General features: G+C 43.8%; 1 protein-coding gene across 2 annotated transcripts in view; it reads left to right on the forward strand.

The window, feature by feature from the left end:
- Positions 1–1,024: 1,024 nt before the first annotated feature.
- The window catches only part of Efhc1 (EF-hand domain containing 1), a 37,102-nt gene continuing 23,952 nt past the window's right edge, over positions 1,025–14,174 (forward strand). Inside the window, exons 1-6 of one of the 2 annotated variants that reach the window (XM_050124066.1) lie at positions 1,025–1,215; positions 4,513–4,734; positions 6,656–6,943; positions 7,623–7,772; positions 8,528–8,720; positions 12,271–12,491. In XM_050124066.1, coding sequence (XP_049980023.1) covers positions 1,087–1,215; positions 4,513–4,734; positions 6,656–6,943; positions 7,623–7,772; positions 8,528–8,720; positions 12,271–12,491 — 1,203 coding nt within the window. In that variant the 5' untranslated portion in view covers positions 1,025–1,086. The remainder of the gene's footprint in view (positions 1,216–4,512; positions 4,735–6,655; positions 6,944–7,622; positions 7,773–8,527; positions 8,721–12,270; positions 12,492–14,174) is intronic. The other variant, XM_050124067.1, reaches the window with a different exon arrangement.

The following is a 14,174-nucleotide window of genomic DNA, read 5'->3' on the forward strand; positions in this document are numbered from 1 at the left end:
ATTATGTCTTCACTATCAGGCTTACTACTCTATTGCGTCTCTAAATTCATAGGTCAGAAACGCATGTTTTGAAGACCAGACTCCTGAGGAAACTTGAGACACGACGAATCCAAACCCTGGGAATCTTGGCTTCCTTTTTACTTTTAAGCTCTCGGTGCTGATGGATTCTTGATTTTTTTTTTCTTTCCCTGACGATGTTTAGGAATAGGGCCACTTTATGTTTAAGGAAAAATATTAAGTTGCCCAGAAAGTGCTGTACTCAGCAGTATTTCACTGCCGTTAATTGCTTCTTTCTTGTGACTCGGGGTCTCTCTCTTTAGGGTGCTCTCTTCCGTGGTTCTGATTTATCACTGGGCTGTAGCTATCAAGCAGGACTGACAGGGCCACTATCCTGCTCTGTAGTCAACAGATACTAGGGACGGTTCTGAGACCTCAGCACACAGCCTGCAGAAACAAGTGGCACGGACGGACTTCTGAGAGGGGACCAGGAAGCTGGGGGAAAGGTGGAGGAAGTGCGCATGGGGCAGGTGGGGGTGAGGGGGTCCAAGTCATGTCTGAGCAACAGAAATGCAGTAAATTATCATCTAATTCAAGACCCGTCCCGTGAGTTTGAAGTAATTTAGCGCTTTCACTGGGGAGCAACCACTTACGTTGGGTGTGAACCAGGACGGCAGCTCTTTTCCCAGAGTTGGGAAAGAGTTCCTGAGCTCTTGGGAGGACTACGTAGAGCGAGAAGGAACTTCTCCTCCGTAAAAGAACGTGACCTCACTGCACGAGCCAAGGCCTGAGGACACCAGCCTTCTTCAGCTTCACAGGAGTCGTTCCTTGGTTGCGTCCCTAGGGAGCCACCAAGCGGGTGCAGAGGAAGAAGGGAAGGGGTGGGGAAGGAAGGGGCGGAGCCGCCTCTGTCACACCCATTAGCCACGTCCAGTGACCAGGAGCCTCAGGGGTCCTACGCGCACGCGCAGACCTGGACTCCGCGCCCTCCTCCCCCGCCCTTCCACCCTCCCCCCCCCCTCCCGCCTCGCGCTTCTCCCTCCGTGGCGTAGTGTTTGGCGTTACCATGGAGTCTGGAGAGGCCCGCGGATGCTGTTTGTTGCCAGGGTAACCCCAGCGGCAGAAGGCAACCGTGGCGGCGGCTGCAGGGCTGCGATGGTGACAAACCCGGTGCACGGCCTGCCCTTTCTCCCGGGCTCGTCCTTTACGGACTCCACGGTGAGGGCCAGTTGGAAGGGTTCGCCACTCCGCGCGCCTCTGCTCTCCTCCATCACGCAGGCTCCACCGCCCTCCTGCATACCAGCTTCTGCGGGCTTTAGTCGGCTTCTTGGTAGTCCACACACCTTATGGGTCCTCACTGCGGTCCTGTTCTTACTTTCCTACCTAACCTGCCTCCTGGCCCCATGACCCCAGGCCATCGCCGTTACCCCATTACCCCAGATTCATTCTTACCCTCCTCAGCGCCTCTCTGCTTTCAGCCTCTCCGCCCTCCTCTCCCCAGCAACCTCATCTGACTCTTCAAGATTGCTGCCTTGCAGCCCCCTTCTCATGCACTCCTTCCTGATGGGTCATTCCCTCGGGTCTCCGTATTTCTGAGTTAAGGGTCACTTTTCTCTCTAGCTTCAGTCTTCTCTAGAATTAAATCCCGCCCCAGCTCATCTTGGGTTTCTTGTAGTTTCTCTAAAAAGCGTGCCCATCTTCCTCTTCTCTGCTTTGCGTTTTCTCATCTCACTTACCTCAACCTCATGGACCACCTGGTGCTTTTTCTTTCCTTAGCCTGTGTTTAACATTCTTATCATTGCATATATTGTATATAATATATAACTCATTTTCCGACTGTGTGTGTGTGTTTTAGGGAGGGAGGGGTCTTGCTTGTTGTATCTTGTATGCAACCCAGAGGGGCCTTGAACTTGAAAGTCATCTGCCTCAGCCTCCAGAAATGCTTGGTTTAAAGGCATGAGTGAGTACATGTGATAATTGTCTTTCTGGGTCTGGGTTACCTCATTCAAAATAATGTTTTCTAGCTCCATCTATTTTCCTACAAAATTCAAGATGTCCTTATTTTTTTTCTGCTGTGTAGTACTCCATTGTGTAAATTACCACATTTTCCTTATCCATTCTTCAGTCGAGAGGCATTTAGGTTGTTTCCAGGTTCTGGCTATGACAAACAAAGATGCTATGAACATAGTTGAGCACATGTCCTTGTGGCACAATTGAGCATCCTTTGGATATGTACCCAAAAGTGGTATTACTGGGTCTTTTTTTTAAAATATTTATTTATTTATTTATTATGTATACAATATTCTGTCTGTATGCCTGAAGGCCAGAAGAGGGCACCAGACCTCTTTACAGATGGTTGTGAGCCACCATGTGGTTGCTGGGAATTGAACTCAGTACCTTTGGAAGAGCAGGCAACGCTCTTAACCACTAAGCCATCTCTCCAGCCTGTATTACTGGGTCTTGAGGAAAGTTGTTTCCTAATTTTCTGAGAAATCGCCACACTGACATCCAAAGGAGCTGTACCAGCTTGCATTCCAACCAGCAATGCAGAAATGTTCCCTTTTCCCCACAACCTCTCCAGCATAAGTTGTCATCCGTGTTTTGATCTTGACCATTCTTACAGGTGTAAGATGGAATCTCAGAGTTGTTTTGATTTGCATTTCTTTGATAACTAAGGATGTTGAACGTTTCCTTAAGTGTCTTTAAGCCATTTTAGATTCCTTTGTGGAGAGTTCTCTGTTTAGATTTGTACTCTATTTTTTTTTTGTTGGATTTTCTCCTGCAGAAGTGTCTGGGTTGGAGTTGGACCTGGAAAGTTTTCTGGTTCTGTTCTACTGCCACAGAGGTCCCAGGCTCGGGTTCGCCTGAACCCTCAGAGGACCTGCTTACTTCCTCAGTGGTCCCAGACTCTTGCTCGGACCTGCAGGGGTTCCAGGATCCTGTCTATTTCCTTTGATGTCCCAGACCAATGCCCAAACCCACAGAGGTCCTGGCTCAGGCCTACTCTCTCAGAGGTCCAGACTCATGCCTGGTCCGGCCGAGATCTCTAGTTCCTTCTGGTTCCTGCCTATTCCCTTGCAGGACCAAGGTTCACTCAAGCCCAGGCTGACAGAGCTCCTGGCCTCTGGCTAGTTCCTAGGAGGTTCTAGACTCTCACCCAGACCCACAGAAGTGATAGCTTAGGTCTTCTTCCTTGAAGGTCCCAGATTCATGTCCAGACCCTCGGCAGTCTTTGGCTCTGACTCACCGGCTCAGCGGTTACTCCCCTGTACCATTCCGGTGGAGACTGTTGACTCTGGATCTGGTCGCTGGCTCAATCCTGATCCGCCCGTGTCTCAGGACTGGGTTTGTTGCTGGCTTCTGCTCCTGGTGGAACTTGTTCTCCGTGTCCTAGGTAGCTGGTTCAGTCCCACTCTGGTTCCAGTGGGGATCGCAGGTTATTGGCTCAATCCTGGTCTGCCAGGACTGGGTTTCTTTTTTGTTTTAATAAATTGTGAATACTTCACCAAGTTGCTGCATCATATTGAAAACCACTTTAATTCCTGCATAGTAACCCATTATTTCCTTTCTTCTTTTTGTTTGTTGTTTAGATTGTTTCCAACATATGAGTATCATATATAAACACATATATTTGTCAGTATTGTGACCAGCTTCAAGCACATCCTTCTTTCTCATACTTTTGGGATGTGTCTTTTAAAAAGGGGCAGGATTACTGGATGTTTACATATATGCTGGCAAGCCGCTCTACACAGACTTCCCCAAATGTATCAGTGTCAATATAATAAAAAAAGGCTGTGGTATAATAAGAAGGGCTGAGATATAGTAAGGAGGGCTGAGATATAATAAGAAAAGCTGTTGCTGGAGGTAAAATTAAAATTCAGAAAACCAGATCTTCTAAGGCTATCATTTATCACCACCAAGAGAAGAGGAAAAGGAAGATTAGCAAAAATAAAAATAAATTGCAGTATAAATGAAGTGGTGTGGTAGAGGTGAGGTGAGCCTGATACCACAGAGCAGGGCTGTTTTATCTCAACCTTAGGTGGCTTCTCCTTCTCTCCTTGCTCCAGATCAAGTGTTTTGGTTTAAAATGCTCTTTTATGGAGGAGGGAGTGAGAGCAGAGGAGGAAGGAGAAACTGTAGCTAGGATATAATATAAAGAAATAAGTTTATTTTAAGAAAATACTCTCTTGATGCAGCAAAACATTTAATGCACATGTTGTGATGTTGAAAAGCAAACATTTGAAGCTAGAGAGATGGCTTAGTGTTTAAGAACAAGAACGGCTGTTGCAGAGGGCCTGGGTTCAATTCTCAGCTCCCATATCAGGTGGTTCCTATCCATCTTGGTTCAGCGAGTCTGAGGGCATCTGCATGCACACCCACACATCTGCCCACATACATACATAATTTTAAAATATATGTTTTAAAGCAAGAGTTTAAGCTGTGATAGTTTAGGAAGTTTGTTGTTTCCCTTAAAGATCTGTATGGGGTTATTAATGGTACCCATCTTTTCTTCAGAAAACAGCATTCCACAGAAGCCAGACGCTCGGCTACAGGAACGGCTACGCAGTTGTTCGACGTCCGACGGTGGGGATAGGCGGAGACCGGCTCCACTACAATCAGCTGTCTCAGGCCGAGCTGGATGAGCTGGCCAATAAAGCCCCCATCTTAACTTATGGGCCACCCAAGCAGGCCCCACCTGCAGAGTTTGTCCCTGCGCATGTGGCTTTTGACAAAAAGGTATCGTCTGGGATTTTAGGGTGCCCCTTGACTTCAGATGTCTAAGACTTGACCGCTGGCAGAAATGTTATCAGTAAACCACGGAATTCCTTGAGTACTCAGAGAGAAAATTGTTCAGATGCCTCAACCCTTAGTCACAGACAGCGGAACTGGGTCCTGGAAGAGGCTTTCTCAAGGCAGGAAGCAGATTAGAGAAAATAGTTCCCTGTAGACTTCCCCAGAATATTTTCCAAATACAACGACAAGTTGCCTGAATTCCAGCTCCCACATTCATGGTGCACTATGTTCATTTTCTCTGCTTCCCACCTATTCTGCAGCAATGAGTCCTAAATCTCTATGAAGTGCAAAATAGTCCGAGAACATCCCCATCTGTTTCTTGGTTAATTTTTTTCACAAGATTTCACTCATCCATCCATCCATCCACTCATCCACCCGGAAATCCATCCATCCATCCATCCATCCATCCATCCATCCATCCATCCATCCACCCTTTCATCATTGGTGCTATTTCTATTTCAAACACTCTAGTGACTGTTGTTCTCTAGCAAAGTTCATATTGTCACACACACACAAAAAAAAAAAAATACAACAAACCCCCTTCTACCTAGCACTCCTTTAGGAAGAGAATTTTATCCCACCCTTGAGCCCCAGACTGCTTTCTCAGAGATAATGAGCAGTGATGTCCTGTTTGCTGAGTTTGAACAGACATCCATGGTCCTTCTTCTAGGCCCTGTTTCACTCTCTCCCTCCCAGGCTCTGCTCTTGGCTTGTACACAGGGTTGTTACTTCTCCTGGTTCCCCCTCCTGTCTGTCAGGTTGCTCTTTCTCTGGTCTCCCTCCCCCTTGATGTGGGCATTTGCAAGTCTCTGTGCTCATTCTTGAATTTCCCTTCTTAGGAGGCCTCACCTACCGTTGTGCCTGCAGCTGTCTTCTCAGCGCGCTCCTCTGTCAGTATTTACAAACTCTGTCCTCACTGAGCGCCAGACCTTAGCCACAGGCCTCTCCCGAGAGTGGGAAACCCTCACCTGGGTGAGCTGTGCTTCACACTTAGCCTCTGTATTTTTTGACTCTATCATTACCCAGCCCCGAGGACTGCTAGATCTGCTTCCTCGGTTTGGATTCTGAGCATTCACGCTTGACATTTTCTCCCCACATTCAAAAAGATGCCAAGCCAAGTATTTCTCTTTCGTTTCTGCTGTCATTTTCAAAGTTCAAACAAGCAATATGATCTCTACAAACTCAGGAAGTTTGAACACACCATCGGGAGCCAAGGCCACTGTAAAAATTCAGTGAAAAGATACATTTTTACACAGAGTATCTAAATATTATTTTCCCCTCCTTTCTACATGTTACTCGGCTCTCATCCTACCTGGCACAGCTGGTGTTATCCTAACACCTGTAAGAGCCTCTTGTGTTAGCATTCTTCTCGGTTGCTCCCTCATGGGGGTCTAGAACTCTTTATTCTTAACAGTCAGTGGGCTGGAGAGAGAATTCAGTGTTAGGAACACTGGCTGCTTTTCCTGAGAATATAGGTTCAATCCAGCTCTCACCTGGTGGCTTACAACCATACTGCCTGTAACTCCAGTTCCAGGGACCTTGATGCCCTTTGGGCGTCCACAGGTACTTACATACATGTGCACACACACACACACACAAACACACACATAAATAAATAAATCTTAAAATAAGAGTCTAAACACAACAAAATTACTCTAAAGCAAGAACTAAGGCATATACATTATTTAGCTTAAGTTTTTACAAAATTTTCTTATAGAAGCAGTTCATTTGTAGATGTGTAAAGATAGGAGATCAAGATTAATCTACACCGATCCTTTATGTTAGGGGCTGAAAAGCATATTCTTAAGAATTTGAGGAGCTAGAGAGGTGGCTCAGCGGTTAAGAACATGTGTTGCTCTCGCAGGTGCTGAAATTTAGCGCCTACTTCCAAGAAGATGTTCCCATATCAAGCGAGGAGCACTACCGAATCCGCCACGTGAACATGTACTACTATCTAGAGGATGACAGTATGTCTGTCATAGAGCCCGTTGTGGAGAACTCCGGGATCCCGCAGGGCAAGCTAGTCAAGCGCCAGCGGCTAGCCAAGAACAATGTGGGAGACCACTACCACTGGAAAGACCTCAATCGGGGAATTGACATCACAATTTATGGCAAAACTTTCCGAATTGTCGACTGTGACCGATTCACCCAGGTATGGTGTAGTATCCTTTGTGGGCTGGGACTCTGCAGTAGGACTCTAGCTGGTGGGATGCATTTCATTACTTCATCCATTAGTGGATGGGGAAGGACCCTGGTGGCTGTAGGGGGAGTCACTAAGCAGGTTAGTGTTTGTGTGACTGTGCATACACACACACACACACACACACACCTTTAGTACAGAGTATAGACATTAGGAAAACAATGCCAACTTTGTCTTAGATTTTTAAACAGTGATTATATACTTATTTTAAGTGAATTATAAAGTTTAAGAACATTATTCCATCTTAACCTGGCCCTGGTGCACTCACCTCCATAGCAAAAGTGAGACACATGTCTTATGAAACCATGCTTGGGTACCAGATGCTTGTCTTAAACCAATGTCAAAATTTTGTTCCTAGGCATCCAACGTGACTGATATAAGTTCATAGTTGAGATGCCCAGTTATCTTACTACGATGCCTCCCGACTAGCTTAGCATACGTATGATAAAGAAGACCTCAGGCAGGTATCAGCTGTTGTCTGCACTGTAGAGTTGGGCCGCTGGAGATGGTATCTCTCAGACATGCCCAATATGTCAGCAGATCATTCGTTCCATTGCACTTATGTTCAGGCCATTAGTGTATGACATGTAAAACCTTCAGGATGATGTTGACATTAATCCTGAAATATTAGGAATTTTTGGAAAGTCAAGGAATTGAAGTGAATCCACCAGAGAAAATGCCTCTCGATCCTTACACTGAACTCCGGAAAAAACCTGTTCGTAAATACATCACCCCATCAGACTTTGACCAACTGAAGCAATTCCTCACCTTTGACAAACAAGTAAGTGACTTAATAGAGGAGGTTTACATCTGTTTGAGTATGGATATGTGTTTATTGGAAAGTTTTGATATCCTACATATATATCGTATAGCAAAATATATACTATATATATATAATTTAACCATTGGCACATAGTGGTTTCCTGTAGGGCTAAAAGTATACCAGTGCCTCCAGAATACAAGGTGTCTCTAAGTAGCCCTGGCTGTCCTCAAACTTGCTGTGCACCCCAGGTTGGACTGGAACTCATGTTCTTTTTGCCTCTGCATCCCATGTACTGAGATTACAGGTGCGTATCACCACACCTGGCTTTCTGCCATTACCTTAAATTAGAAGATTCTGTCCATCCAGTAGATGTATTTTGGTAGTCCCAAAAGAAAGATAGGTTTATTAATGAAATTTTTTCCATACCAATTCTATACACACAATTCAACATGTATCTTTGTTAGTATGCATAAATCACCTTTATAGGCCATCCTCCCCCTTTCTTTTTATTCAGCTTCTCTTTCTCAGACTACTGTTTGGGGCCAAAGTAAGCTGTCCTGTCTTGGCACAAACTGAGAAAGCTTGTGCTATTCCTTTGGTATGTTAATATGTGGTACATGATTTTGGATATTTTCCTATCCTTTTTTTTTTTTTTTTAATTTGCTGTCTGAAAGTGTTTCAGCTACTGTTCATCACTGTCTGATAGACACATGTCATAGCGAAGTTAAGACTCTGTTTTAGAATCCTAAAGCATCACTTTGGACTCCTCAAAGGTCCTTCGATTCTATGCCATCTGGGACGACACGGATAGCTTGTTTGGAGAGTGCCGACAGTACATCATTCACTACTACCTCATGGACGATACTGTGGAGATCCGAGAGGTCCATGAACGGAACAACGGAAGAGACCCCTTCCCACTCCTCATGAACCGCCAGCGCATGCCCAAGATTTTGGTGGAGAATGCAAGTAAGTTTCGTTGAGTGGAGCCTCTGTTACTTGGGGAGTTTGGGGCTTCTAGGAAGTTAAGAGTCAGGGCGATCACTCTTCTTTACTTGGCGCTGTCCGTGTTTTCCTACATTTTTAATGTTTTTTTTTTTTTTCTTTTCTGCGACTTTCCTCCATGATTTGCCTTAGTCCAAGCATATGTCCTGGGCACTCCAGTAGAGATGACTTAGCAGATAAAAGCAAAACAGAAGAAAAAAATGCAACAGGTGATTCCTTTAAAGACAGGTAGAGCAAGGCTTCTTAACCGAACCCATTTACTATTATGTTTGCTTGTTTGTCTTGGTGCTGCTGGAGATTAACTCCAGAGGCTTATGAATGCCATTAAGTGTTTTGCCACATAACCTTGGCTGGCAAGGAGCTTACTGTGTAGACCCAGCACTGCCTTGCAAGTACTGGCATTAAAGGTGTGTGCCACCATGCTTAGATTTATACCTTGATTCATATACAATAATTGGAAGCAATAAATGAGATTTGTGCAAAAAACAAATGGTTAGGTCTTATAAAGCATTATTCGGCAGTGTAAAAACAGAGTAAAATGAGATAAATTTGCATAAAGTAAAACTCACTCTTAGTATCCATGGTGGACATTCATTTAAAGAGCGGTACATTTGTGGTTTAGGAGTCTGCAGCTGGTTTCTCTGTGGTGCTTCTGCCCAGAGAAAGGAAAAAAAGCTTTAGAGCTTAGATACAGGGTAGGACCTGTGGCTGAAGTGTCTAGACCTATCTTTACTCTGGGTAGAGACTTGGGGAGATTAAAAAAGAAAAAACTTTTTTTGCATACTCTCTGGTTCATCCTGATCTCAAATAAGCAATCAAGGTATGCCAGAGAACTAGAAAACTGGAACAAATCAACCCATAAATTGGAGAGAGAGAAAGAGGGGGAAGGGAAGGGGAGACTAGATCAGAGCAAAAATAAATGAAATGAATAAAAAGAAAAATGCAAAAGATAATTAAAATAGTTTGTTCTCCAAAAAGACAAAGAAAAATGACTATCTTGTGATGTGGGATTCCCTTCTTATGCTGTGAATATGTTTTATGATCATTGATTAATAAAGAAGATGCTTTGGCACTTCCTCAGAAAGTTAAAGCTAGAACTTCCCTCAGCCCTGTGTGTGTATGTGTGTGTGTGTGTGTTAGTTAAAAGAAAATGAAATCAGTATGTAGAAGTAGTATCTGTACAAGTGTGTTTAATGTAATACGATTCAAGTGTCTAGAAATAGAAACAACCTAAGTGCCCATCAGCTAATGCATGGAGAAAGAACATGTGGTACATGCACCATGAGAAACTAGGCATCCATATAACAGCGAAACCCTGTCACGTGTGCCAACATGGACGGAACACTGGAGATCATTTTGCTAAGTGACATCAATCGTGCACAGAAGGATAAGTACCACCTGTGCATCGAGTATGAAGTTGACCTCGCTGGGGCTCAGTGGCACGCTCCTGTAATTAGAGTACTTGGGAGGCCGAGGCACGGGCCTCACTGATGCAATGATCGCCTCAGCTTCACAGTGAGACCCTTGCCTTAAAACAAAAGAAAATAAGAACGTTGATCTTGGGAAAGTCGGTGTCAAATGGTGATTCTCAGAGGGTGGAAAGAGTAATGTGGGGAGGGGCTGGGGAGATGGCTCAGTCTACACTGCATCTGCTGTGCAAGCATTGGAGTCTGAGTTTAGATCCAGAGCAGAAAACCTGGTGGGGGCAACAGCTTACCCAATTGGTATCCCCATACCTGGGGCATGGGAGCAGAAAACAGGCTGATTCCCAGATCTCACTGGCCCAAACAGTCTAGTCAGCCGAGGAAGACATCGGATGTTGATCCCTGACCTCCAGATGGGTAGTGCATACATATAAATGTGAACCTACAAGCTTGCTTTCAAATATCTACACCTATGTCACACACACACACACACACACAAACACACATACCCCACACATACATACATGTGCACATCACTCACACACACATACATACACACACATGCACATGTCACACACACACGAACAGAGAAGGAGAGAGGAGAGATGGGGAGGAGTTGACTAGTGCTGCTGCATTGCAGCCTGGCTCTAGACCACAAGTATAATATTTCTTTTTTTTTTTTTTTTTGTGGTTTTTCGAGACAGGGTTTCTCTGTGGTTTTGGAGCCTGTTCTGGAACTAGCTCTGTAGACCAGACTGGCCTCGAACTCACAGAGATTCGCCTGCCTCTGCCTCCCGAGTGCTGGGATTAAAGGCGTGCGCCACCACCGCCCGGCTAGTATAATATTTCAAAAAGCTATGACAACCACACCAGACCTTGTTCTAGCCCACAGGAGGCTGAGGCAGGATAATTACAGCAAGTTCAGGGAAAACCTGTGCTTCATAATAAGGCCCAGTCTCAAACAGGACAAAAGAAGGAGAAAAAGTGAAAAACAAAGCACTTTGACTATTTTTACCACAGAGAAATAAAACATATCAATACATTTTAACCTGACTTAACCACTACGCAATAAATACATACATCAGAACGTCACATGGTACTCTATTAAGGCGTATACTTTTTATGTTTTTATGGATCTGTTGGAAAAGCGACAGGGTTACTGAATGAGCATTTATTTATTATACTTCAGAAATTCCATCTTTTTTTTTTTTTCTAATTTTCCATCTCAGTAATTACCTGTCAGGAGAGGCCTGCCCTGCTTCTGGCTCCATGCATTCCAGCTCTGGTTATGTAGTGTGGTACCCCACCACTGGCTTTTGTGATGTTCATAGAGGCCATGCTTCATGAAATCCATCTGAAATAAGTTAACCCTTAGTTCTCACAGCACTCGGATAAAAGGATACTTATCTCCAAAATGCAAGATTTATTCAGTATGTGAAGGTGATTCCTATGTGAGTGGATTATTGCAATCATCTCATTAATTGTCTGTGCCCCTACATCATGGGTATAGCTATGTCCTACTCTCTGATAGCAGTGGTGACTATGTGTGTGTGTGTGTGTGTGTGTGTGCATGCACACGTGCGTGAGTGTGTGTCTAGGAGAACCCATTATCTATATTGTTATTTATTGTCTATTTCAACAAACAGGATATTTTCTCCTCAAAGGTATGAGTTATTTTGCACAATCAATTGTGTAGTCTCAGTAGTTAGCAGTGTACTGTATATACATGTAAACCCTAATAATTGTTGGATGTGTAGAAAATTGGGTGATGAGTTAGAACTAAGCAACTTAGATCCCATCCAGAGCCAACTCTCTTATATGCCTTACATGGCCACATATTAATTCTGTGGACCTTGGAGGCTTTTGATGATAGCACTAACTGAATGTAGAAGAGAGATTTTATGACAAATATCTGGCGTATTATTCGTGTAGTCTGTCAAAGATTGAAATATATAGCGTTACCTATTCCTTTGGCATATCAGTAGGTACTCAGCCCTTAGCCAGAGCCAGCCAACAAGAATATCCAGTTCTTGTGTTAAGCTTTCTTCCTCTGTACTTTCCTTCATCCCTCTAACCCCATGTCCTATTAGAGAACTTCCCTCAGTGTGTGCTGGAGATCTCTGATCAGGAGGTGCTGGAGTGGTACACTGCCAAGGACTTCATTGTGGGGAAGCCGCTCACCATCCTCGGGAGGACCTTCTTCATTTACGACTGTGATCCGTTCACCCGACGGTACTACAGAGACAAGTTCGGGATGCCTGATTTACCACGCGTTGATGTGAGCAAGCACGAGCCACCTCCTGTAAAACAGGTAAATGGAATAGAAGTCCCAAGTGTGATAAGAAAAAAAAAAAAAAGAAGTAGAAACTGAAGTGAAGAACTCAATAAACACAGATGACTTCTGTATGATAGAGGCTCACAAAAGAGGAACTATGAAGAGCCCATCACCACATGAAAACACCCGCAGTCTAGTTATAATCAAAGAAACAGAATGACAGTAATGAGGTTTAATGCTCTGCTCAATTTGAAAGGTCTTCAGTACCCAGTGTTTGTCTCTTTGAAAACACAATTTCATATGCTGTTGTTAGGAAAGCAAGGTAGAATCATCTTTCTCAAGTGCTGTTTGTTGCCATTTTAATTCTTTAGACTATTGTTTATCTTTGGTCTACAAAATCTGCGTTGAGGACTATAAAGGAATATGTTTTACGCAGGAGAGGTTGGCAAAATACATCTGTCCATACTAGTAGAAAATTGTAAGGTCTGTAAAAGATAAAGTAAGTGTTTGTATATTAGCATGGGAAACGTTCATCGCATATTTTAAGTGAATAAGTGTCTACATTTCTGTGCATAACCTCTGTTCATAAAGGCTGGGAAACAGCTGTCAGACACAGCTGCCACATCATTTGTGGGCTCTGGTTCTCCTTGTGGGAATGGGAAGGTCAAGCAAGGAGAGAACCAGGGAACTCGCTTCTGATAGCCCGTATGTGGCTCTAATTTTTATTCTTGTAGTGAAGCTTGTATTACTCTTTAAAAAAAAAAAAGGGTTTTTTTTCTATTTTAAATCATGTTCAAATGAACCCAGCATCTTAACTACATTAAAGTATCTAGTTCAGTGGTATTAAACTAAAGGATATTTTGTAGATCCAAATGGATTCCCCACTTGGAGTCAGTCAGTCTCCTGTATCATGAAGGTTTTCTTGTTTTTAATGGTAGCCGTTAAGCCTGGGATATTGCACATAGTGGACCAGTGCTCTATTACATAGCAATATCTCTAGCTCTCTTAAGTTACATAGCAGAGTAATTATGGCATTGCAACCCCAAATCCTAAGAACGCTTACTTGTAGATTAGTTTGTAATGTCTCTCAGTTAATCATTATGGACTAATGTTCACCATTATGGAACCGTTTGAGTATTGTCTAGTGTCCTGTCCCTTTGGAAGGACTCCTTGGCACATTGCTTGCCAGTCAGGTGCAGTGGTAACTACCTCTCCCAGCTTTTGTCCATTTAGAAATATCTTAATTTGTCCCTCATTTCTGAAGGACAGCTTTCCTCTGTATAGAATTCTCCACTGTGCTTTATTTCCTCTTACAATTTGGATATATTGGTCCCCCACTGCCTTATGATCTCCAGAGTTCTAGGGAGAGATCCACTAGTAATCTTTCTGTGTGTGGCAAGGCAAGTCTCCCCGGCTTTCACAATTCTCTTATCGCTGGAACATTTGATTATTGAGGGTCTGACAGTGTGAGTCCCTGAACTCAGCTTCAATCTCCCTGTGTGTTTTCATTTGTCTGGCTGAAGAAATGTAAACTATTTTTTCTTTAGACACACTCTCTCCCCATGTCTCTTTCTCCTCTTTTTTTTTGTTTGTTTGTGTTGGTAGGAGTGGCCAGCTTGTTTCGTCCCAGCTGCCCGGCTAGCTTACACCGAAATAACCACACCGAAATTGTATTAATTAAAAAACTGCTTGGCCCATTAGCTCTAACTTCTTTTTTTT

This window comes from Alexandromys fortis, unplaced genomic scaffold, assembly GCF_014885135.2.
Source record: "Alexandromys fortis isolate MF-2015 unplaced genomic scaffold, M_Fortis_MF-2015_v1.1 scaffold_207, whole genome shotgun sequence".
Lineage (NCBI taxonomy): Eukaryota > Metazoa > Chordata > Mammalia > Rodentia > Cricetidae > Alexandromys > Alexandromys fortis.